Source organism: Rhinolophus sinicus, linkage group LG01 (genome assembly GCF_036562045.2).
Source record: "Rhinolophus sinicus isolate RSC01 linkage group LG01, ASM3656204v1, whole genome shotgun sequence".
Classification (NCBI taxonomy): Eukaryota; Metazoa; Chordata; class Mammalia; order Chiroptera; family Rhinolophidae; genus Rhinolophus; species Rhinolophus sinicus.
In genome coordinates, this window is record NC_133751.1 from 60,897,883 (window position 1) to 60,923,798 (window position 25,916).

Sequence of the window (25,916 nt, forward strand, 5' to 3'; positions counted from 1 at the left end):
TTTAAAATCAAGATTGGATCTTTTTGAAGCGTGACAAGGGAAATTGGCTTATAGCAAGCTAATGCATTAAGAGTTAATCCTTCATGAGATGTTAGAGCAACATTCCAGATTGGATTATTATTTTTTTAACTTTTATTTATTTTAAGTGTGTTTCTCCAGGACCCATCAGCTCCAAGTCATGTAGTTGTTTCAATCTAGTTGTGGAGGGCGCAGCTCACACTGGCCCATGTGGGGATCGAACGGGCAACCTTGTTAAGAGCATTGTGCTCTAACCAACTGAGCTAACCAGCTGCCCCAGAATAGATTTTTCTATTTTTTAATTGAAGCCTGCAGTCCTCCTGGTCTCTGGGTGGCCTTGGTGGGGATACTAGTTTCACATTTACCAGGAAGCCCATGTGCATATCCTGCTCCCTAATCATTGGTGATTGCAGAATGGTGAAGGAAGCCCTTCAGTTGATGGATAAGGTAATCAGAACTAAAATGATTTAAGCAACATGGGTGTGGGTGGGGGAGGGTGGAATGACAAAATCTGAGGCAGGTGAAGATTAGAAACCATCTGTCATTAGCATTTCAGAGTGAGGTCCTGATGCTAGTGCCAAAACACTTTCCCCAGCTGGGAAACCAAAAATTCCTTTAATAGGAAACAAGAACTTCCGTTCTTATTGGCAACATAACTCTTTAAAATGCAAATATTAACTAAATTTTCTGTTGAATTTAACAGCTTACAAAGCACTTTCAAGTGCATCTTCATAGCCACCCTGTGAGATAGATATTCCCTACTTACCAATAAAGAAACTGAGGCTCAGAGCCCTAAATGACTTCTCCAGGATCAGACAGCTGGTAAGAGACTCAGCAGGATTTTTTAATAAGTGCTTTATTGAGATGAAATTCGCATACCATAAAATCCACCTTTATAAAGGTGGGTGAAATTGTTATTTCAGTAGTTTTTAGTATATTCATAAAGTTGTACGCTGTCTAATTCCAGAACATTGTCATCACCATCCCCAAAACCCCACACCTATTAGCTGTCACTGCTTAGTCCCTGCTTGCCACAGTCCCTGCCCACCTCTAATCTACTTTCTGTCTCCATGAATTTATGTTCTGGACATTTCGTGTAAATGAAATCATACAATATGTGGCCTTTTGAGATTGGCTTCTTCTACTGAGCCTACTATTTCCCAGGTTCATCCACGTCATGCCATCATGTAACAGCATTTTATTCCTTTTTGTGGCCGAGTAATATTCCATTGTGTGGACACAACAAATTGTCAACATGAAACTGATGGACATTTGGGTAGTTTCTACGTCTCTGGGTCTGCTGGTTTCTACTTCTCGTCAGTCTAGGCCGGATGGGAGATAAGGAAGACATGGTGGGCAAGGCCAACTGTGTCAGATTTGGTGGAGCCTGGTCATGTGATTGCCAAAACCGCAGTGGGTCTTTGAGAGGACATACGGTTTGTCTAGTTGAAGGAAATATGAGGAGGGTTAGGTGGGGGAAATGGCAGATCCGTGAGCATCTTGCTAAAAAGGGCTCACTGCGTTCGCTTGTCCAGGGCCTGCCCTCCTGCTCACGCGCTGCTCTGCCACCTTCTTCCCAGCCCCCACCCTTCCTCCAGACGCCAGGCTCTCCCCAAATCCTCAGACCCATAGTTTCCTACTTCTTCAGAGAAGCCTTCTGCCCCTCCCTGATTGTAACTCTGAGCTGCTCAGAATTCACACAGCGGGAACATGTGCTTTGTCTACTTCCCTGGTGAGGTCAAGACGGCATTTTTCCTTCTTTCTTCCATCCAGCCTCTTACCTGTGAGCTCCTCAGGTAGACCCAGTCCTGGCCAGCTGCAGAATCTGTGCTGTTGGGCCACAATCTGGTGCAGTGGTGTGAGGCTGGAGGCCTGCACATGGGGCGGGCGTTCAGGAAGGGCCCTGGGGCGATGGTGGCACTGGCGAGAGACCAAGGTGGAGGGCAGGGCTGGTTCTATGGCACTTCGCGGCGTGCCCAATGAATTCTGTTCGGTCCTCCCCCCACCACAGCTCTTCCCAGCCCCCCTGCAGACCCTCTCCAGGAAGATCGTGCGCTCCAAGATGAACAGCACCCTGGTGGGGGTGTTCACCATCACCCTGGTGTTCCTGTCGGCTTTTGTCAACATGGTGGGTTGGCTGCACCTCCCCAGCCCTGTCCGCTCCCATTAGGTGAAACCCAGTGCGGCCCTGTGCACTGCACCATGGGCTGGGAAGAGTCTCCCCGAGAGTTCTCCCTCCGTGGAAATTTTTCAGGTCTCACCTCGCTTGGGTCTGGCATCAGCTTTGACTCCTAAAGCCTCTCATGGCTGGAGGAGCCAGAAGGACTCGGCAAGTCCCCAGGGGCTGTTTTGGAGTCCTACCCTGGGCAGTGGGCACACCTTACCCAGTCCTCAGCTTCTCCCAGGTTCCTCTCCTGTCCCTAGTTAATGTCAGGCTGCACCCAAGACAGAGGGTGGACAGGTACCCACTGCCCTGTGGGGATGGGCTGCCCTGGCCTGGCCCCCTGACCCTCTGCTCCCCTGCCCTCAGTTTATGTGCAATTCCAAGGACCTGTTCGGCTGCCTGGCAGATGAACATAACATCAGCTCCAGCCAGGTCAACGCATGCCACGTGGTGGAGTCGGCCATGAACTACAGCCTGGGTGATGAGCAGGGCTTCTGCAGCAGCCCCTGGCCCAACTGCAACTTCCCTGAGGTACTGACTGGGCAGGCAGAGGGCTGGGTAATGCAGATTGAGACCGTCCCACTCCACTCCCTTTCTGCCCTTGGCTGCTCTGAGGGACTCAGGGGCCCTCAGGCTCACTGCCATTCCAGAGACCTCCTTTCCTTCGTTTTTCTCACTGCACATGCCAGACACCAATGAAGGAAGCCAGCCTCCTCAATATAACAATGACAATAATAAATAACATAGCTATGGTTTATGTAGTAGTTACGATGTACTGGGCACTGTGCTAAGTGCTTTATATACATTTACTCATTTAATCCTCACAACAATTCTATAACATAAATACTATTATCTCCTTTATTCAGATGAAACTAAGGCACAGAGAGATTAAGTAACTTGCCCAAGGTCACACAGCTTGTAAGTGGCAGAGCCAGAACTTTCACCCAGGTGATTTGGCTCCAGAGTTTGTATTTTTAACCAAAGAACGGAGCTGTTTCTGGACCCTCAGCTTAGGCAGGAGACCATAAGCTGCCTCAGGAGAACCTGGCTGAGTCCCCCACCAGCTCTGGGTCAGAGAGCAAGGAGGGAAGGAAAGGGACTGCCATCAAGTTCACTCATTCAGGGTGTATGATTCAGTAGCCTTTCATACAGTCACAAATTTGTGCAGGCATCATCATCGTAATTAATTATAGAACATTTTTATCACTCCCGAAAGAAATCATGTACCTATAAGTTATTGGGTTTAAAACAGCCCTGAGAACGCTTAGAGAGCAGCATGCATTCCATGCCTACGGTATGCGAGCTGCTTCCTTCACCTTGCTTCGTTTTCTCAGGGAGCAGTTTTTGAGGGAGCAGCAAGCCAGGCTTCCAACCCAGGGTGTCCACTCCATGCACTGGATCTTTCCCACACCCCAGCTCCCTGGAAGCGGTTGACATGAAACCTCTAAGATGATGGCAGTTTTGCCCTTTTCTGGAGGGAGGGTCCAAGCTTTTATCCAATTGCCAAAGGGCCCATGACTCAGAAGGGTCCAGAACTGCTGTGAGGGCCCTGTGGGCCATCACGGTGCTGGTCTCCCTGCTCTCCGGGAAGAAACCTGAGCCGTCTCACCTATACAGACAGGGCAAGGGAAATTCTGAGGAGCAGGGCTCTGCAGGTGCTCACCAGACCAGCGCTTTTCCTCCACCCATCCCTGGGCCCAGGCCAAGCTCTCCCTCTCCCTGGTGGCCATGCTCCTCAGGCAGCCTGGATGAGCAGGCACCCGCCCTCCAACCCTTGCCTCTGTTCCCTCTTCCATCTGGCCGAGAGCCCACAGGAGCTGCTGCCTGAGAGCTGCTTGCTGAGAAACTCAGGCAGGTTTGGGTGTCACACTTGTCTCTTGGTAGTTGCTCCATGGAAGAAGCTGAACAGTGGGGGAAGAGGGCTGTTCCAGGGCCTGTGCCAGGGCCTCGTTTTCAGGAGAGGGGTGGTCCCAGTTTCAGACCTGCTGACCCCTGCTGGCGGCCTTGCTCCGGGGCTGACCACTCCTCACAGTGTTACTCTGATTCAGCATCCCTCACAGACCCTGAGGCCCTTGGGAGACTCCAGCCTTAAGCCTCGGTCTCTGGTTGTCTGGGCCCTGGCTTTGAAGGGGAATCCAGGCTAGCTGTTGGGCTGCCACCGCATCCCCCAAGGATGAGCTTGTTATCCTTGGGGCTGAATTATCCGGGTGTGCTCCTTCCTTTGTCCCATTTCTTCTGGATGATTTAAGGCTGGTCCCTGCCCCTTCCAATTCCTGGGGGCCTCTGCAGTCCTTCTCTGGGTTCCTGAAGGCCTGGGGAGGCAGAATGTCCAACCTGGGAGCTACGCCCACTGGCAGCCACTGCCATTTGGCCTCCAGCCCAAGGCAGAGGCAGTAAATAGTGAGCCCCGATGCCTGACTCAGAAATAAATTTAAATGCTAAATTTAAAAGGGAAAAAGAAAAAATAGATGCTGACATGTCTAGGATTAGCATTGGGAATGACAGAGCAGAAGGGGACCTCTGAGACTACCTGGTTTGGCCCCTCAGTTGTCTGAGAAAGAAACCGTGGCTCAGAGACCAGAAGGGATTTCCCCAGAGTAAATCGTATCAGGCCACAATCCCTCATCTGAAGACTTCCAGGTCAGATATAGTTCGGACTTCAGAACTTCTCAGATTTTAAAAGATCACCTCACACCCTAGTGCATTCTGGGTAGCAGCTGATGATGAAACACAGTAATATTTCTGAAGCAAAATGTATGAATAGTCACAGGAAACAGGATAAAGATGATAATTAGCATTAAATCAGTTGGGTCAGGTTTTTGCCACCAAATAAGGTCAGCTCAGGTGTTGCCACCACTTCGTTATGAGAACATTTTCAGTTTTCAGAACTTTAGATTTTAAGTTGCAGATTGGTGGCTTAGGGTCTGTGCTCCCCAGTTACTGAGGGCACAGGGCACTCCGCCAAGTGGCTTCCTTTCTTGTAATCATTGCTGTGAGCCCATGAGATAGGATGTTTTGCATATGGGGAAACTGAGGCTTAAAGAAGTTGAATATATGGCCCAAGTCACACAAACAGTCCATAATGAATCAGGATGAAACTCAAGGCTGCCTGAGCCTGGAGCGCTGCTCTAACCATTGGACCCTACCGCCAGTACTGATCAAACTCAGCCTGGAGCCACATCTTCTGGTCCCTAATCAGGGCCCTTCACATTATATCACAAGTTTGCATCAGCAGAACTATCCCAAGACTAAGCTTCACCTGAGGCCAGCTCAGGCTGGACGGATGCTGGGGGTGGGGCGGGGCCTGGGGGAAGGCAGGGCGGGGCCTGGGGGAAGGCAGGGCGGGGCCTGGGGAAGGCAGGGCGGGGCCTGGGGGAAGGCAGGGCGGGGCCTGGGGGAAGGCAGGACGGGGCGGGCAGTGGGGGAAGGCAGGGCGGGGCCTGGGGAAGGCAGGGCGGGGCCTGGGGGAAGGCAGGGCGGGGCCTGGGGGAAGGCAGGACGGGGCGGGCACTGGGGGAAGGCAGGACGGGGCGGGCACTGGGGGAAGGCAGGGCGGGGCCTGGGGGAAGGCAGGGCGGGGCCTGGGGGAAGACAGGGCGGGGCGGGGCCTGGGGGAAGGCAGGACGGGGCGGGGCCTGGGGGAAGGCAGGGCGGGGCGGGCACTGGGGGAAGGCAGGGTGGGGCGGGGCCTGGGGGAAGACAGGGCGGGGCGGGCATTGGGGGAAGGCAGGGCCCCAGGCACTGAAGCCCGGCTGCCCTCTCCTCGCAGTACTTCACCTACAGCGTGCTGCTCAGCCTGCTGGCCTGCTCCGTGTTCCTGCAGATCAGCTGCATCGGGAAGCTGGTGCTCATGCTGGCCATCGAGCTCATATATGTGCTCGTCGTTGAGGTGCCCGGTGTCACACTCTTTGACAATGCCGACCTGCTGGTCACCTCCAACGCCATGTAGGTGACACCTCCCCTCACACCCCCACTGGGTTGAGGGCACAGTAGAGAGATGGGAAAGCAGGAGGCTGGGGTCCTGGGCTGCAGGGGGTTTGCAAGGGGAGTGTCCTGTTACTCCCCAGCTCTGACATGCTTCAAAGCCCCACAGTGTCTTCTTTCCTTCTCTCCTTTTCCCAGTGATGGGGGTGGCCTGAAGGCGACTAGGTCTACTGTCCTTCTGCCTCCAGTTTCCCACTCAATCCTGGTCTCAGGCCTCGGTGAATTGTTCCTCGCTAATCCATGGCAACCTCTGATGAGCTATTTTCACTTAAGTCCAACTGCCTCGGCTTGTATTATGTATCTATTGGATGGTGCTGGGCACCTCCGGCCCAGAGGGGTTAAGGTTCAACAGAGCTGGGCAGCAAGGTCTGTGTGGTTCATGGGCTCTGGTCCGCCTTGAGCCAGGCACTTGGACGGACCGTACCATTTTTCATCCTCATGGTACATCCCCAGCAAAGTAGGCAGGGCTTCCACGGAAGGCTAGGTAGTTTGTGCACTGCTCAAAGTCCCACAGTCCGGAGATGGCAGTTGTGGGGTTGTGCCCTAGGCCATCTAAGCTGGCAGTCAGCCTGGTCATATAGGAACAGGCATCAGATTCCAAGGGAAGTTGTCAGATTCCAAGGGAAATGACTTCATAAGGGGAAAGACCTCTGGCTTTGGGTAGAATTGGGTTTGAATCAGCCTCAGACACAGATTTGGCTACTTTTCCTGAACGTTATTATTTTTTCCCCAGTAAAATGGGAATAATAATACCCATAGTAGTAAAATGTGTGTAAAGTGCCTGATATGTAGTACTTTTTTCTTCCCGTCACCATCCCCCACCCAACACACACATCAGGAAGTACAAACAATGTGAGTGACAGGTCTGTGTCCCCTGAGGAAATACAGCAAACTTGCCTTTCTCTGAGTTACAGGAAGGGATCCATTCATCTGTCTATCCATTTGTTCCAAAATATTTATTGTGGGCCTACCATGTTCCAGGCATTGAACTAGGCAGTGGGAAGTACAGTCACTTTCTTGTGAAAAGAGTGTCACCTAGAAAATGAAGGTGTAACGAAGCATCTAAGTCAGACTCAAGGAAGCACTTTTTGGCAGCTGCATGGGGCTGTGGACAGATGACAGTGTCACTGCAGCATCGGGAGCTGTGCAGGCTGCAATTGAGGGGATGAGCAGAGGGAGGCCGTCCAGGCCTTTGTACCCATGGGCCCCGCAGGAGCAGGGAACTTTGCCTCCTCATTCTTACCTGCTCCTTCCCCTTCCCCAGCCTCTCTGCTCCTTCTCCTGAAGCAGCAGCAGAGAATGGAGGTCATTTCTGTGTTGGGGGACCCTGGCTTGGCTCTAGGGCAGCATGATCCAACAGATAAATGATGCAAGCCACACGTGTAATTTAAAATTTTTCTAGTAGCTGTATTAACGGGGCAACATATGCAATAGCCACAAATGTGCACTGGCCACATTTTAAGGCTCAGTAGCCACATGTGACTAGTAGCTGCCATACTGGACAGTGCAGGTGGCAACAAAGGGGTGGGAGAGGTGGGCAGGCTTCTGCCCAGGTGGATATGCTGGGAGGCCCCAGAGTCCCAGGGAAGGGCTGCGGTGCCTTGTGGTCATGGTGACCAGATGCTAGGTGGGACTGGGCTTCCTGTAAACCTTTCATCCTGAGAGTGTCCTTGAATCAGGAAGGGTGCTAGGGGTGGGGGGCGAAGGAGCAACAGTAGTGGGAGCAGCAGTATTGGACATGAGGGTCAGGGCAGGGTGGGGGGCAGAGTAGGGTGGGGGTCAAAGCAGGGGGGTAAGAGCAGGGGGGGGAAGAGCAGGGTGGGGGAGGAGCAGGCTGGGGGCAGAGTTGGGAGTGGATACAGCAGGCATGGAGGCCCTGAACAGCCCTCCCCACTCCTGTTCACAGAGACTTCAACAACAACGGGACCTCCCAGTGGTGAGTTGATGCTTTTCTCTGAGCGCTCTGATATGGCCTCTCCCTGCCCTTGGCACAGAGCAGGCACAGAGCAGCCAGGGCCAGCAGAGAAGGCAGTGGTGCCCAAGTGGGAGGGGGCTTTGTGGCAACGGCAGTGAAGAAGGAGGTTGGAGGGGACGAGGAAGCCCTCCCCTTTCTGGGTACCAAGGGGTCCTCACTTGGTAGATGCCCTTCTTTTCCTTCATGTTACCCAGCACCCCAAGTTGATCGACAGGCTCAATGGCTGGGGTCCTGGGGATGCACAGTTCATTACACAGGCCTCGTCTAAAAGCATCTAGCCTTAAGCTTTTACCCAGGAGCATGTACGAGACCCCAGGCCCAGGAGAACAAGAATCAGTGCCCCCTGCCTCTGAGGAGAGGAGCAAAGGGGAGGCCTGCAGGATGTGTGGGTTAGGCCCTGTATCCGGTCTGCTGCTAGCAGGTCTATGCAGCATTCAAGGTTTGGGCTCTTTGCTGTGACAGGGAGCAGTGTTTGGGATAGCTGCTTTTATTAAGAGGATGCATCAAAAATGTTAAATATAATTAGACGACAATAGCTACCACTTTGGGAGTTCCTACTGTTTGTCAAGTTCAGTACAAGGGATTTTCTATACCGTATCTTTAATTCTTATCACAGTCTTGAAATGTGGACATTGTTATCCCACTTCACAGATTGTTCAGAGACATTAAGAGACTTGCCCAAGGTTGCCCAGAGATGGTCATTACGGCCTGCCTTGCTCCCTCGCTACTGCACCCACAGCCCCTGTCTTGTCCACCAAGATAGACCTGGGATATACAGGCTGACTTTTACAAGGACCTTCTTCATCCCCTGATGTGACCAGAGGGAAGCTCCCCAGGGATGGGAGAGTAAGGCATCCGGAGAGGAGTAAGGGGTGCTGAGCTACAGGTGTGAGCAGGGCTGAGATGGGGCTGCCAGCCGAGGCTTCCTGGATGAGGCACACCTCAGGCAAAGTTTGAGCAGGAGGGTGAGGAGAGGGAGGTGCTATAATGGGAGGAAGACACCAGGCCTGAGGGGCTTCGGAGCCTGCCATGAGGTGCCAGGGCATCTACCTCCCGCCTGCAGCCCTGAGCACGCGACCAAGGTGGCGCTGAAGGTGGTGACGCCCATCGTCATCTCCGTCTTTGTGCTGGCCCTGTACCTGCACGCCCAGCAGGTGGAGTCCACTGCCCGCCTCGACTTCCTCTGGAAACTGCAGGTGGGTGTTCCAGGGGCTGGATCTGGCGTGGGGGCCTCACAGTATTTTATGAGTGAGCGTGTCCATCACCTGGGCTGGGCCGGGCCTTAGTTCTGCACGGACCAGTTGTCCTTCTCAGGTCCTGTCCCAACAAACCAGTGCCCCGTGTTCCAGTGGGTCTGCTCCCTGCTCTCTGGGGCCAAGAGGCAAAACCCTGGAGCTTATTCTAGACAGACCCACCCTCAATAGTGCTGGGACCCAAGACATATGCTCTTAAGTCACAAATACCATGTGCATCCAGAGTCAGGGACAGAGAAGAGGTATGGACAGGCCGTTTGTGGGGGGCAGCAAGGAGTCAGAAGGGCAGGGGGAGAAGAGTGGCAGGAGGTGAGTAGAGCAGGGGCATGCAGTCCCAGGGTCAAGGAGGCCTCAGTGCATGGGCCTGACCAGGTGCAGGAGCTGTACCAAAGGCTAATGAGCAGGGCTTGATGTGTCCAGAACTGGGCTTGAAGATTTCTCCAAGGGAGCATGGATGCATGGATGAATGGATGGATGGATGAAAGAAGACATCAAAGACCGTCAACAGGAAGCCCAGCCATGGGTCTGTGCCCAGGCCCTGGTGAGAGGTGGGCCAGGCAGGGGCAGAGGCAGTGGGATGCTGGGGCCACAGGTGAGGCTAAAATCCAGTCAGTGCCCTGCCTTCCAGTCTTCGTGCTCTGAACCCTGAATCTGTCCACCTGGAGGAAGGGATGCCTGGTACTCCAGGTGCTAGCAGCAGTCCCCGTGGCCCCTTGTCCCCTGGTGGACCCCTCCAAAGGTCCAAGAGAGGGTGCACAAGGGCACTGATTGTGAGAAAGCCTGGTCTTCTGTGCAGGCGGCCTCAGATCTATTACTCAAGCCCAGCCCCTTACAGGACATAGCTTAGCACCACCTCTTTGCCTCCCCTGGCCTGGTCCCCATGTCCAGGTCACTTCTCCAACTCATCTGCAACTGGCTTAGGCCTCCTCCATCCTCAGCTTCTTATTAACGTTGAGATTAAAGTCTTTAGGCTGGAGCAGGTGGCCCTGGAATTTCATTGGATGCCGAGTGAAGATGGGGGCATCTGGTTGCCCTGCTGATGGGAGTTTTGCATGAGGTCTGTCTGCGATTCCCCACTGAGGTCTCCAGTGGGGACCTCTGAAGTCAGGGAAACATGTTTTCCTTCCGAATGCCCCTCAGAAGTGGGGAGGGACCTCAGCGGTACCCAGTATGAAGTCTCCTGTGTCTCCTCAGGGAGCAGCTGCCCAGCCTCTTCTCTGCTCTCACACCCCTCTCCCTTGGGGAAGCTCCCAGGACGCCCCAGCTCTCACCAAGGGGCTGGCCAGCCTGTGTGGGACTCAGGGCCGATGTCCTTCTGCTTCTCTGCTCACACACACCCCACCCTCCCTGTGAGCCCCTAGGAAGGCCCCCCCAGTGTAGTTTCTGTAGTGTGCCTGAGTTGTGTTGCAAAGACCTCAAGAAAAAGGGGTAGAAACCAGGGGTGAAGCAGCCATTCAGACTCTTTCTGTGACCTGCTGCCCCTTCACACTTGGTCCCCCCCAGTGCTCAGGCAACAGCGGCTTTCTCTCAGCCCCCAGCCAGGTGCTGCCTCTGGAGCTTGAAGGTAAAGACCTGGATGAACCACAAGCTGGGTGTGGGTCTCTCCCGGAGAGCTGAAGCCTCCCAGCCTCAGCCGGCCTTGGTGGGCTCTGAACCTCTCAGGCCCAAAACACCCAGGGGAGGGGGTCTCTCCTCTGCTACAGGAAGGGGTGTGCCGGCCCCCTCCAGGCCCCTGGGTGTGAGGTCCCCCACATATGCCCAAATCATTCCCATTCCCTCCAGCATCCTCGGGCTGCAGCCCAGCCTGCAGCGGTGCTGAGGGTTTGGGGAGATTTGGAGCCTTGGTGTCACGCACCCCACATAAGAATGCAGGATATGGGGAGGCCAACAAGGAACACCCTCGGAGCCATAGGTAGGGGAGTCACACCACTATATTCTCACTGGCGGCTGGGTTGGGGACATAGGAAGCAGGCGCCACACGATCCGCAACCTGCTGCCCGCTTCTCTGCCAACCAACCTCACTTGCTAACTGCAATCCGCGCCTGCTATCTCAGCCATGATCTTCTTGCTAGCCCCCATTTTCTGCTGGCGTAGCCACGGCAGTTATATCAGTGGCCAGTGGCTCACTGGTTACAGCTGACAGCCAACTGGCCACAGCTGATGGCCGTCTACACCCGAGCTAGCACCTTTCCACGTGAGGCCGAGAGCCTGGAAACTGCACTCCTGGCTCTGTCCCCACACTGGTCATTCTCAGTGACTCCCGTGTGAGTCTTCAGCCCCGAGAGGCACTTGTACTGTTAGTGGTCCTCTCCACGTGTGGCCGCAGAAACAGGTTAATTCCACTTATTTACCTTTTCTCCCTGACCTCCCTCCCCATGCCACGCTCTTCTCCCACCCCCATTTTATCTTATTTTTTGGGGGGGAGGAAGTTTTAAAAAAATAATTTAAAACCTACAGGAAAGTTACAAGAACAGTTATAAAGAACTCCAGCAGTCCCTTCACCAGATTCCCCAGCTAATTTCCTGCATTTGCTTAATTACACCCTCCCCACCTTCTCACGTGATGCCCCATCCCTCCTAAATTCCTGTGCCTACCTTCCAAAGGCAAGGACACACCCTACATTACTCCCACGTGACCTCCCAGTCAGGAAATCAACACTGTTGTAGCATCATACCACCCACAAAGCCCGTTCGTATTTTGCCAGTAGTCCCAATTCTGGCCTAGGATCCTAGCTGGGTGTACTCTGCATTTAGTTGTCTTTCCTTTTCTTTCAGTCCTTGTCCGTCTTAAAGAGGTTTTTATTCTGTGACCTTCAGCCTTGGTCTGTTGACATTTCCCACATCCAGACTGAGGCCACACCTTCTTGGAGGAAAACTGTGGAAAGGATGCGATTGATACTTTCTCATCACATGGGGACTCCACTATGTTGACCTGTCCCACCCCGGTGACTTTAACCTTGATCTCCCCACTCAAGAGGGCGTCTGCCAGACTTCGCCACTGTCGGGTCTCCATCTTCCCCTTTGCATTCAGTTAGCATTTTGTGGAAAGAAATTCCGATGTAACACCCATATTCTGATCCTCAGCAAACCTCCACCCACCGGTCTCAGCACCCATTGCTGACTGCTGCCTGCCAAGTAGTGATGACACGTGCCCACCATTCCTTCTGCATTAGTTAGTTGGCATTCTACTGTAAGGGAGACACTCCTTTCCCCACTTATCTACTTAGTCATTCATCTATCTATATAGCATGAACGTATAGATTCCTATGGAATTCAGTCGGTTTTAAGCTGTCCCTCCCATTATTTCAATGTTCCAGTTCTGGATTTGGGGTTTCTTCAAGTTGGCTTCTGTGTTCTTTGACATGTCTCCATCATTCTTTGAGCATTTTCTCACTTTCTGGCATAAGACGATGTCTCGGGCTCATCATATACTTTCCCTGATCCAGCCCAGAAATCAGTAATTTCTTTAAAGAGCCCCAGTTCTCTTTCCGTGGACAACAGTCTTTAGAAACCAAGATCGGGGGCTCAGTATGCTCGCTGCTCTAGGTCCTCTCCGTGGACAAAGCTAGGAAATATGTGTAAGTGTATATGAACATATAAGTAACTATATGTACACACACATGCATATGTATGGATACCACTCCAGTATCTCTGTTGCTATTTAAAACCATGAGTTTATACCAGTGCCTCCATTTCCAATGCAACACCTCAGGCTTCTTTCTAGTCTCTCCGCCTTCCATGCTTGCGAATAGCATCTCTGGCAGTGAGAAACCTAGCGCCCATTACCTTTCATGCCCAACTCCCCTCTTCACCACTCTGCTTCTTGCATCTGGGCATGCCACATGTGGCACCCCTTCCTCTGGTCACTTTTCTTCAGGCACTGAGGGCTCTGTGCAAGGGAAGGAAGCAGGGAAGTGGCTGGACACCACCCCCATACACACACACTGTCATTTCGAAAACGATTCAGAAGGCCTGTGGCCATGGGTGGGTGTGTGGGTGAGCACTACCTGCGGTGTGTCAGCCTCTCTGCCCTGAAGCTCCAGCAGGCTCGCGATGCTTCCAGGTCCCTCCATCTCCCCTCCTGCTCTGAGACTTTGGGGAGGGGGGACAACATCAAGTAAATACCAATAAACACCTGAATGCAGGTCCTTGGGCTGGGTGAGGTACGGTTTGTTGTTCCACGCCTAGTCTTGCCCAGTAGCCCGTTTTGCTGTTGGATCTGTGGTCATGGCGGGTGGGTGGGTGCTGACGGGGAGGTGGGGAAGCCTGGGTTCCTTAGCTTCCCTGAAGCACCTGCATGAGGAACTCACTTACCGGCACGGCCCCTTCCTGGCCGAGCCCCTGGTCTCAGTTCTCAGGGCAGAGCCCACTCTTCTCTCCGCCCACAGCACTGACCTTTTTAGGACCAGTGAGAAGCTGTGGACCCCTGAGCCTTCCTGCCCGGCCAGAACCCAACCCTAGAAGCTTCTGATGGGGTTTGGCAGCCACCCAACACGTCTTGGCGCAGAGTTCCCCAGCTGTGGCAGAAGCACCTGGCCAGGGCCTGGGGGCTTGGGCTCTGTTCCCATCAGTACCTTGTTCTCAGCCTCCCGGCCTCCTCGCCTGCACTGCCAATCTGCCTGACACTTCGGGCAGATGCTCTCTGGGAAGGCACATGTCACATTTCTGCCACCTGCTGGGCTGGAGTGTTCCTCGGTCCTCAGGAGCAGGACTGTGAGCAGCTGGTGCATTTTCAGAGACAGGTGGTCCAGCTTCTTTGTGGGACAGCCTGTGTGAAGTACAGGGATTCTCACTCCAAACGTCTCCCTCTGGCACATGTGTTCCTGAGCTAAGAGTAGGTGGCCCTGATTTATGGGGAGGGAAGTGGTCAAAGTGTCACACTTTACAGGAGTAAAGTCACCTGCGCTGGAAAACCAGGGTGGGAAGATAGCACATGCCCACTGGACCACCTAACATCTGAGGGTCCAGGAGCTTCCGCAGGCATGACCCCCACCCTCAATGGCCATGTTTCTGATGGCTCCAGGAGGGATAAGCAAGGCTCAGCCTCTAAGCCTGGAGTCCCTGAGCTTTCTGCCTTCTTCGCTGGACCCAGGTCCTGTGGCCTCAGGTGGGTGTGCCTGCTGCTTCCCCACAGGCAGCCACCACCCATGGGAGAGCCAGGTCCCTGAGAAGGAGTCCTGACCGTTTCAGAGGTTGGAGTTGTGGTCAAATAGAAAGGCCTCCACATTTAGTTAGGGAAAGTCCAAGTAGGCTGGCTAGATCTTTTCAGTGGTCCTGCTGGTGGTCATTTTCCTGCCTGCCTTACCAACACGCTCATTCCCAGTTCAAGGGGACACTTTGTTTGCCATCGGGGGGAGGAAGCCAGCAGACCCCGCTGTGTGCCCTGTGTTCCACGCACGCTCTCATCAGGTGGCTCCTTTGTGCCTTGCTGCATGCCTACCTCTGTGCTTCAGTCCGTGGGCCGTTAGTGACCTCTTGACTCGAGGGCTCTGCTTTGTTTTTTTAACCTGGAGGGTGAGTGACCGCAAACTCCAGCTGCCCAGATCCAGAACCCAAACTGGGGAAAGAACAAAGTCAAAGGTGATGCCCCCGTTCTGTCCTGGGTGGCACCTCAGGGCACCTGCACCTCCGTGCCCTGCCTGGCTGTGTCTGGCCCTGGGGCGAGTCTGCTCTCATGGGACCCAGGAAGATGGCCACAGGGTCAGTCTATTAAAGTGACCCTTATCAGACTGCTTTTCTGATGATTTCCTGCTAAGAAGAGAACACTGGAAAGCTGAGGAGCACTTGGGCAGCTGGAGGGCCTTTGGGGTGTGGTTTTGGACCATCCCTTTAACCTACTGCTTCGTTCTAGTCTTGGGCAGACAGGATCCCTTCGGCCTCTCCTCCGGGACCTGTTTCCACTCAGGTTCCCTGCTTTAGGATAAACACCCTCGTATGTGAGGCAGGTGGGAGAGAGTTGGATACAAATCTCTCTCTTTCCTGATGGTCAAAGTAATAGATGCTCTTTATAGAAAATTGGAAGTAGAGGCAGCAGAGAGAGGCATGAAAGTTGGGCACGGGTGGAAATCGGGGGCACACGCTGGCATTTGGGCGGATCTCACTTCTCTCCCCTAAGTAGCGCTTCGCTTGCCCTCCCTCTGCCCGGTCCTCTGCCCCAGGCCACAGAGGAGAAGGAGGAGATGGAGGAGCTGCAGGCCTACAACCGGCGGCTGCTGCACAACATCCTGCCCAAGGACGTGGCCGCCCACTTCCTGGCCCGCGAGCGGCGCAATGACGAGCTCTACTACCAGTCGTGCGAATGCGTGGCGGTCATGTTCGCCTCCATCGCCAACTTCTCCGAGTTCTACGTGGAGCTGGAGGCCAACAACGAGGGTGTTGAGTGCCTGCGGCTGCTCAATGAAATCATCGCTGACTTTGACGAGGTGGGAAGCAGGGGGCACTTCAGTCCCCAGAGCGGGAGGGATGCAGAGAGACCTCATGCCCCCTTTCACCCGTCACCAGATGTGAACAGTGAGCTCAGGAGCCCAGACGGCGGTGCCCCAGGCACCGTTATAGGCAGGCCCCTCACATACACTCCGTCCCCTAGCATGATGTTGCAGATGAGGAAACTGAGGCCCACAGATGTGAAGCGTCTTGCCTCAGGTCACTGCCAGTAAGTGGCAGGGCTGGGGTTTCAGCCCAGGCTGTTTGAATTTGCAATCTGTGCACCTCAGCCACCCACTAAGGCCCTGCCCAGCTGACTCTCCAGCCACTCCCACCATCCACCTTTCCCCTCAAGCCACTGAGGACTGGACAGGGTCCCAAGGTTGGGACCTAGCCATGGAGAGAGTCACAGGAAGGAAGAATTTCCAGGCCGAGGGAGGAGGCAGGACAGATGCAAATCCCTGAACAGGGGAGGCGGAAACAAAGCCATGTCTTCATCCGTGTATCACACCGTTGTTGAGCAGCGTGTGTGCCAGGCACTGGGGACACTGTGCCCAGTAGAGCCACCTCGACCCTGGGAGCTCACTGTAGTGAGGATGAGAGGGACAGCCCCAGTGTGAATCCAGGGCCTGGGGCATGGAGCACAGGGAGGAGAGGGAGGATGGAACTGGGACGGGGCAGTGTCAGAAGCAACCCAGAGACGGTGGGGAACTGGGTTCATTGGAGTCGGCTGAAATGGGTCTGGACAGGCTTCAGACAGGTCCTAGAGATAGCAGAAGGGTGTCCCGCTGGATAAAGATGAGGAGCTTTCCCTGGGAAGGATGGGGATGTGAGCCAGTGAAGGGGTAGATGGCCACCAGCCCCTCCTGGGGGCATTAGACTAGGAGGTGATTAGTGACCTGGTCCTGGGGGCTCTTGGTGGTGGTGGGGGGCAGTAGTACACAGCCACTCCATAGGGTGAGAGCTGGAGGAGGCCTGGCCCTGTTGGGAAGCATCGAGGCTTGGCACTGAGCTGGTGATGGAGATGGGTCCACTGTGAGAACTGGGGAGACGCCAGGGGCCACGGTGCTGTACTTCCCTGCAGCCCTCAGGGCCCAGACTGGAGGGTGACCCAGGTTTGGCCTCCTTCTGTCCAGATCATCAGCGAGGATCGGTTCAGGCAGCTAGAAAAGATCAAGACCATCGGCAGTACCTACATGGCCGCCTCTGGCCTCAATGATTCCACCTACGACAAGGTGGGCAAGACCCACATCAAAGCTCTGGCCGACTTCGCCATGAAGCTGATGGACCAAATGAAGTACATCAACGAGCACTCCTTCAACAACTTCCAGATGAAGATTGGTGAGCCAGCCTGGGCGTGCTGAGGGCTCGTCGGGGCTCCCCCCCCCATCCCACAGCCTGCCCAAGCAGAGGCTGATGTCACAGTGCGTCCCTGCCCAAGGGCGTGGGGGGGGGGTCACCCATCACTCACTGCAGACTCCTCCTGGAGCTGCAGGTGCCTCCTCTGCATGTTGGTGTGTGGGTGACTTGCACAGGACACCCGCTTTCTGAGTTCCCGCCTCGACCACTCGTTGGGAAGGCCTGGTTGGACCCAGGCTGTCCCTACCTGAAAAGCTGTGTGGGGGATGCTGTGTGCCAAGGGCACAGGGCCTTCTGGTGGCTGCCTCGTGGGCATGACAGTCCCTTTTATTTCAAGTAATAGTGACTCAATGACAGTGTTTCATTTAAAAGTGTCCCAAATTCATTCAGTAGAAATGAAAAGCAGAAAAATGAAACACTTTCACATTTTAAGTATAAAAAATAGAAACATGGTACAAGTCACTGAATTTGCAAATTTATAAAAATATTGAACGTATATTCCACAAAATTGTTAGCAAAATAAAATATAGTGAAATCGTTTTAAAAACTTAAACATGAAAAGAATCATGTAAAATTGACAATGAAATGATTATATTTCAACATTTTAGAAGAGTAACCTTAAAAAACGATGGGTCTGCAGGATTATCGCTGTGTTAAGTCGTTTCTGTGTGTGAGCACAATCTTCTAGGCGCTGGGAAGCTTTTCCATACAAACTGGGGAAAGAAACGGTGAGGAGGTGGTAATACGTCAAGTCCGTGTATCACCCCGGGACTCCTCCTTTGTCAGGGGCCCCCACTTTGTAGGTGCCGAGGGTCGTGTCCCAGGATGGGGGCTGCCATGGAAGAGGGGGATTCTGAGGAGAGGCCATGGGGCACTTTTCAGTCACTTTCAGGCCATATTCTACATGTTCAGAAAATCTTTAAACCAAAAACCTATATATTTTTCCCCCTTTTGTATTTAATTTTGTTGTTTTATTATCCTCACCCTTTTATTCTGACAAGTTTCAGCTCTACAGGAGAGTTGAAAGAGTAGCACAGTGAAAACACATGTACGTCGACATAGCCACACATTGCTCCACCCTCCTGTATCCACAAAATGATTTCAGAATTACAACTCTGAATGGGTTGCTCCATAAAGGTCAAGCTATTTCTGCAGTTCGTTTTGGCCTTAGCGCGCATTTTACCCAGGATGCCCAGGCTTCCAGGGTGAGTGATTTTTGCAGTAGAAACTTGGCCTTGTCAAGTGTTGCTGCCCTCCTCCTCTTGCGGGCTGTGGAGGTAAAGAATGCTTTCTGAAAGAGCAGACCTTTCTTCTATTCAAAATTTCAAAATGTAGCATCAACCCTGGGCATGTCTCAAGCCATAAATGATTCAGATGTCACATTTTTTTAAAAATCAAGAGTAATTCATCAACAGAAATACTGGTACTTCAGTTCTCAAAATGAGCACATTAAACCGAAATATTGGATTACTAGCCATCAATCTTGTGGTCATTAATAGCCTCAGGAGACATTTTGTTCTGACTGAGTTGTCGGGAATTGGGCTTTTCCTTCGAGCTGTTTGTGTTAGCCTGGGGGCCCAGTGCCTGTGGACTTGCCCAGATTCTCACTTTGCACTGACTGCTAGAAAGTTCAGACCAGAGCCAACTGGGGGGTCTGCTTCACCTGATACACAGCCTACATTTCTGTGTTAATTTCACTCTTGGTTTCGTGATGTTGCCACCCTTCTTTTCCTTATGCGCTATCTTTTCCACCGATGTTGATTTGTATTTTTGTAAGCTGCCTCAACTCCTTCATCAGACCAGGACCGGGGATTGAGTGGCAGGTAGACGGGCAGGCATTTGGGAGCCTTGTGTGGCAAAGCCCTTCCTCCAGACTCCAGACATATTTACTGGGGAGCTTGGCTTTGGGCCAGTGAGTTGGACAGTCCAGTCTGGGAATAGCACGTGGGGTGAAAAGCTACTCGTGGCTTGACAGGACCAAAGCGGAGGGTCATGGGAGAAGAGTTTTGAGGACCAATGACACATCTGACTGAGTGGCCCGAGGGGCCTATTGGGGAGCTTCTGCCCCATCCTCTCACACAGAAGAAACAACTAAGCAGCCATGAGGTTTAATAAGACTCAGCATGAAACAGTTAATGTAACAGGAGGGAGCACCCTGGGCTGGGAGACAGGACAGAAAAGGTCAAGAGAATGCCAGGCGGGCCAGATGTGTCAGGGAAGGGTTCTGCCTGGAGAGGAGGGAGGGCACTTCAGGTGGAGTGTGGCACAGGGCAGTCTCAGAGGAGATGCTGCTCAGTGTCGCCTTGGGTAAGATCGGGAAGGACAGACTAGGGCAGAAGCGCCAGGAGCCTGACGGAGAGCCTGGGGTCGCTGCGGTGACCCTGCCCTCGCTCAGAGGCCCGGGGTAGGATTACTTGGAGAGGGAAGAGAAGGATGGGTTAGGAGCCAGGTTCGAAGAGCAAGAATGGTGGCACTCCTAAAGAAAGATAGAAGTGAGGACGAAGAAAAGGGCCAGTTCTAGTATGTTGAGTCTCAATTGATGGTGAGACATGCCATTGAGAGGGAGAGGGCAACTGGGTGGCGTCAGAGGTCACTGGAAACCTGGCAGAGGGCAGTTGTGGTAATGGCCTGGCAGGAGCTGAGCACTGACTGGGTTCGGAGGACCCAGGAGCAGTGGGTGTGTGAGCCGGTTCCTGTGGTCCTGAGTTGTCAGCCTTTGATAGGAACAGAGATGCGGGAGCTGCAGGGTGAAGCACTGCCTCAGGGCTGGAGAACGGGGTGTCTTCAGGCTGGGAGTCAGCAGGAGAAGCTGCTGAGTGCGGAGGGAGGAATGACACGCAGGCACGCGTTGGTCTGAGCCCTGACGAGTGTGCTGACTTTTGTCCCCTGCAGGGCTCAATATCGGGCCCGTGGTGGCCGGGGTGATCGGGGCGCGCAAGCCTCAGTACGACATCTGGGGCAACACGGTGAACGTGGCCAGCCGCATGGACAGCACCGGTGTGCCTGACCGCATCCAAGTGAGTCCGCCCCCCACCGGGGGCTCTGTCTGATGCTAAGTGGTCTTTGGGGCAAGCTGCCCACAGTGCCCAGTCAGAATTTCTGCAGCCAAGTTTGAGGGGGCTGGGCCCGTTGGCGCTGTCTCGGAAGCTTGGAGAACACGGCTGTTTCAGGCCCTCAGTACCTTGGACAGATCTTCAGTCTGTGCCAAGCCCTCTACTGGCCACAGAAGGTATTGGGGGATATAGCGGGGAGGCCAGCGGCCCACACCAGGCAGGAGTGCTAACGCCGTAACCCAGGCCCACAGCGGGACACAAAGATGGCTCAGAAAGCAGGGTCTTGCCAAATGCAGCCCGCAGCACTCAGGGCCTGGTTCAGGAGAACCAGACCTGGGATGGTGCCTCCATCCACCAGTCCCAACAGCCAAGGGGTCTGGCCACACACCCAGAGACTTTTTCTCCTCCCTTCATTCTTTGCCAGCTGGCGCTTGTGAGTCCCAGGCCTAAAATGCTTCAGCTGCTTTTCTTTGTTTTTCTCAGCCTTCCTTGATTTTCTGCTCTCATCTGACAAAAGAGAGGCCCCGGACTGGGCTCTAGTCCTGCACCCCACACACCCCTAGTTCCTTGTGAGGCTGTGGACAGGTCGCATAGCTTCCCTGGCCTCTGTTTTCTCTGTGCTCTTTTCATGGCCCTTTGCTCACACTGACCCCGCTCAAACGTCCCCTAACTTTTCTCTCCTGCCCGGCTGGCTTGTACATCCTGTCTGAGGGGCCTCAAATCCATCCCCGTGCCAAAGGGAGAAGGGACAGGAGACGGGAACTGAGGAGCGAGGCATACGGCTTTGCAGAGCTTCTAACCTCACCCATGACAGGAGGGAGGGACTCTGTCAGCAACCACACAATGACCCAGAACCTCCCTGTACATCAGGCTTTACCATTCACGGAATATACTTCATAACACAGCAGGGTCACCTCCCAACAGCCCATTCAGAGATTCCTGGCCCCTTCCTCCCTGGCCTGGCAGCCAGGCTGGGCCAGGGCACACAGTAGGTGTGTTGTCGGTGGCTGGCAGGGGAGTGCTGGCGATACTGACACTGCTGCTCCCATCCCCCCTGCTTTTCTCCGTCATCCTGCAAAAGTGTAATTGCTGAAGCCACCTGTGAATTCTCCTTGTTCCAAAGGCGGAAGGAGAGATGAGCACTTCACTATGGAACTGACCCTGGCTCTGCCAGGCATAAGCTGTGTAACCGTGAACAAGTGACTTGGGTTTTCCGAGCCTGAGATAATAGTACTTACCTCATAGATTAGATAAGCAGTGGTTCTCAAATGCTCTGTGGTGAAAAACCACTTTCCAAAAATATTTCTGATCTGTCATGGCGTGAGACCTTGGTCACGTGCTTGGTCAGATTGCTATGAGAGCTCCCGTGTGTTTCCTCTCAGCCTCCGCACGTCCCTTGTTATGGATGGTGACAAGCAGCTCCACTCTGAGTAGCACTGAAATAGCACATGAGAGGTGCTCTCCATACTGCCTGGCATGGGGTGGGTGCTGTCATCCTTCTCATCACTAAGAGGCACTTGCATGGACAAGCCATTGTCTGTCCCGAGAGCCCCAGCTGGGGAGATGCCACCCACCCTTCTGTCAGGGGCAGTCAGGCAGCTCTACCCGATGGCAGATTCACAGCTCAGGTCATCGATGGCCTATCCTCTCTCCTCCTTTGCTTCCTCAGGTCACCACGGACATGTACCAGGTGCTGGCTGCCAACACATACCAGCTGGAGTGCCGGGGTGTGGTCAAGGTCAAGGGCAAAGGAGAGATGATGACCTACTTCCTCAATGGAGGGCCCCCGCTCAGTTAGCAGCTGCCAGCCAGTGATGCCAGGTAGCCTGGCCTCCAGAGAAATGGAAACGGCTTCTTTGTGTGCCGGGCGGGCAGGTGGAAGCCTGCGCTCCAGCCCAGGGGGCCACGCCGGTGAGATTTGCCACTTTGACTCCAGAAGCAGCTTCTGCCTTTGTGGGCGGGCAGCAGCCTGTGTCCCAGGCCCCGGGGGTGCCAGCGTCCTGCGAGCACCAAGCTGACCAAAGATGTTTCCCTCCATAGAAGACTCCGCTAGACTCAACTTGAATCTTGAGTTTTCTAATGGGCGCTGTTGCAACGCGGGTGGAAAAGAGCTGCTGGCGCATTGATGGGTGTGTGGCTGCCCAGCGCTGACAGCAGGGCTGAGGGAGCGGCCTCCGTCTCAGGGGGTGGGGAGCGTGACTCTGGCTCTTGAGAGCCTAGGGGCCCCGAGGCATCTGCTTGTCTGTGAGCCTGGAAAGTTCAGACAGAGGCCGGGTCTCTGCTCCATGAAGGGGAGTGTCCGGCAGCAGTGCTGGCTTTGGAGGGACTGGCTTCCTTTGCAGTCGCCCTCCTACATCTGCACACACAGCCAATGCCCCTTTGAGGGGAACAGGAAGAATTTCGGGGGGGGGGGCAGGAGGACTCGAAGTTAGGAGTGGTGGTTCTGAGAAAAGGAAAATATTTATTAAATAAAACAAAACAAGTTTCTGTGCCCTTCTTTAGACCATGCTAGTTGTATGCGTGTAACAGACCCACAAGCAACTGAGGCTGCCACTGGGGAGAGGGGGCGGGGGTCCCGACTTGTCTTTTTTGTATTTTTTATTTTGTATTATTGAAAACCTTGGAGATCTAACAAATATACCAAATTCTATATTTTGTAAATTCTCTATATTAGAACACAGCTGTGCACAGCAGGGTGTGTGCTCATTTGTACTGTACGTACGTCGATGTGTACTGGTGTGTGTGTGTATGTGTGTGTGTGTGTGTATGCTGTGGAACTGCTCTCATACAGGACGCCTATTTCCCTCATTCAGATGTGGCAGTTTTGGGTTTTCCCAGGTCCAGCCAGAGCAGTGAGCATGTCCTTTTGGGGTACCATCCTGTCAGATTCAAGAGGAAGATGCATGGACATTCCCCCATCCATCTCTCTCTCTCTTCAACACACAAACACACACATCTCTTCCCCTAAGTAAAATGCAAATGGAATGGTAAGAACAAAACAGAAAGCTGCTTTCCCATCTCAGGCTGAGTCGGAACAATGGAAGCACCCTCCACTTGCAGCAGACAGCCTGGCCGCTGTTCACCCTTCTGCTCCCTGAGACAGCAGCCGTCTGCTGCCTGCAGAGGGCTCAGCAGTGGCCCTTGGCGCTTGGCCGGCGTGGGGTGTGAGAAAGCTGCCTCTCAGAGACGATCCCTCAGACTTGGGGACATAATGTGTAGCCCTCAGGTTCAGGGGGGAGTGGAGGGGGGTATTGCCTTTGTCCTCCACCTGCAAACCAGAGGAAAGGGTAGAGTCCAGTTTCAGAGTCTACAGGGTAAAGCTAGCAGAAAGTTTGTTTGGTTTGGTTTTTGTTTCTTGAGGAGGGAACAGTTAAATACACAGAGGAAAAAAATTCTATTTTTATACGCTGTGAGGGGGGCATTTGGAAAATATTATCATAGAAATAAATTCAAACAGAATCCTTGGGGCCTGTGCCCAGATCCGTTGCTTCTCAGGGCAGAATTATTTTCACCTCCAACACGAGCTAGAAGGAGGTGAGGTGGCAGCCATATCCCAGCTGCTGAAACGTTACTTTGAGGCCCACCTGTACCACCTCTCACTGGACACTAAACTGGCCTCCCCTTTCCACACACCATCACCCACCCCAATTTGAACACAGCTCTGAGAAGCAAAGCTTATGGACCTAAAACTGCCTGAGTGTGTCGGCGCTTTTGCTGCTCTGTCCTTTGAGTTCTGCATCGGCCCTCGCTGGGGGTCGGCTTTCTCATGTTCTCCAGTCCCCTGCCCCTCCCATCACTCACCAGTGGTGCTGGGTTTTCATTTTGTTTCCAACATGAGTAACTGTGTGTGTGCTGAGTTCCTCCCATGTTCCCCCTGTCACCCCGCCAGCCTTGCGGGGGCCCATCCTCCCCCTCCCAGCAGTGACTGGTGACAACGTGCAGTGCTAGCTCTTCATTCCCTCTAAGGGGTGTGCACTCTTTTTATTCCTGCTCTTGCAAAAACGGATACGATTATGATTTCCCATGGAAATTGAAAAGTCTATTTAAATAATTTATCTATTAAACACTTTCACTGGTCATGTGTCCTGGTCTGACTTGTGGCTTGGGCTGGGGGCCTAGGTCCAGCCTGAAGGACAGTGCACTCAGCCCTGGGAGGGTGCTGGAGCGGGGGCCTCGGGGGGGGGCCTCCTAAGTGGGGGCCAGAACATGGCTGGGGGAGAATGTCCACTGAGGACAAGTTACTGTGGCAGCTGGGTGGGAGAATCCTGGTGACTTTGGCAAGAGTTGGTTCACTGGACTGGGGGCAGCTGCCAGGGTGCAGGAGGCTGAGGAGTGAAGGATGTGGGGAGGACAGGGGTGGAGGACGCAGCCAGGAAAGATCCAGGGTCTAGGGGAGGAGTTTTTAAAACAGGTGAGCCCAACATGTTTCTATGCTGAGGGAAAGAAAGTGGAAAACACAGGAGAGAACACAGATCATTGAAAGGACCAAAGACGGTGGGAGGGGAGGAGATGTGTGCTGGAGGTAAACCGATAGGACCCGGATAGCTAGTAACGAGGGCTACCATTTATTGAGCACTCTGTGTATCAGTCACTGGCAGAAGCACCATACAAACATCATCTCGTTTCATCTTTCTGGCTACCTCATTTCACGGAAGAAGTGGGCACCGAGAGGTTGAGTTATTTGCCTAAGGCCCCAGAGCTGGTCAGTAACAGACGGGATTCAAAGCAGCAGTGTGTGCTAAGCCCACACAGGAAACGTCCTGCATGCCCAGCACTCCTCTTCCCCACAGAGGAAGGGAAAGGTGGTAGCAAGGCAGGGGGCCCTTTGCAGCAGTTCCTGCCTGCCCAGCCATTGGAAGGCAGGTTCAGGAAATAAGACCAGAGGGGCTCGGACAGGCTTCACACACGTGTAAATGAAGGAGCCAGTGAGAAAGATGTCAATGGCTCCATCACAACACTGGCCCCGTGGGGCACAGGCCGGCCTGCTCCAAAGAGAATGGACATCACTAGGACTTCAAATGTGGGTGGTGAAGGATGTAACTGCACAGAACTCGTGTTGAACTCGGAACTTTTCGGGCGGGGGTACGGCAGTTAGAAAAGGAGACCAAATGATACGCAAGGGCAAACTTCAGGGGCCGATCTGCCCGGGTGGGAACCTCAACTCCCGAAGAACTCGCAGCCTGCCGTGGGTAGTGGAGAGCAAGCCGAGGACACCACATACATGCACGCACAGCAGGGCCACAAAGCAGTGCACCTGGAACCTTCCTAAGCCCTTCTGTCCCCATCTCCACGGAGCTGATCCCAGAGAACATACTTTCTTCCTCTCTTAGAGTTGTTCTTTTTCCAAAAGCATATCCGTACTAGCCAGTTAATTAGCAAAACTTACTAGAAAAGACGCCATTGATGCGGGAGCTGGGTTCTAAGCACGTCTTTAATGCCTACTGACCGCAGAGACCACTAAGACCAAGACCAGGCTTCCGCCACCATGGTGCTGACGTGATCATAGCGGGGAGCTGGGCAGTGAGCCTCATGCACCGAGCAGGCGGAAGCTCGGTGTTCACCAGGTGGCCATGGCACTTTAGACTCTCAAAGTTACAAATACGGTTACCGAGCTTTCCCAAAATCAAGTATCTCCGGGGTGGCGTACAGTTAACTGATGCCGAGAGCTGTAGTTTTCATGCTAAAACC

The 25,916-nt window shown here is 53.6% G+C and overlaps 1 protein-coding gene across 2 annotated transcripts in view; it reads left to right on the top strand.

Annotated features, from left to right (window-relative positions):
• Nucleotides 1-24,307, top strand: part of ADCY5 (adenylate cyclase 5) — a 152,779-nt gene extending 128,472 nt beyond the window's left edge. For both annotated transcript variants that reach the window (XM_019738973.2, XM_074330825.1), the window contains exons 13-21: nt 2,030-2,146; nt 2,549-2,713; nt 5,952-6,127; nt 8,073-8,102; nt 9,205-9,337; nt 15,552-15,815; nt 16,953-17,157; nt 20,068-20,192; nt 21,898-24,307. In XM_019738973.2, the coding sequence (XP_019594532.2) occupies nt 2,030-2,146; nt 2,549-2,713; nt 5,952-6,127; nt 8,073-8,102; nt 9,205-9,337; nt 15,552-15,815; nt 16,953-17,157; nt 20,068-20,192; nt 21,898-22,026 (1,344 nt within the window). In that variant the 3' untranslated portion in view covers nt 22,027-24,307. The remainder of the gene's footprint in view (nt 1-2,029; nt 2,147-2,548; nt 2,714-5,951; nt 6,128-8,072; nt 8,103-9,204; nt 9,338-15,551; nt 15,816-16,952; nt 17,158-20,067; nt 20,193-21,897) is intronic.
• Nucleotides 24,308-25,916: the final 1,609 nt, after the last annotated feature.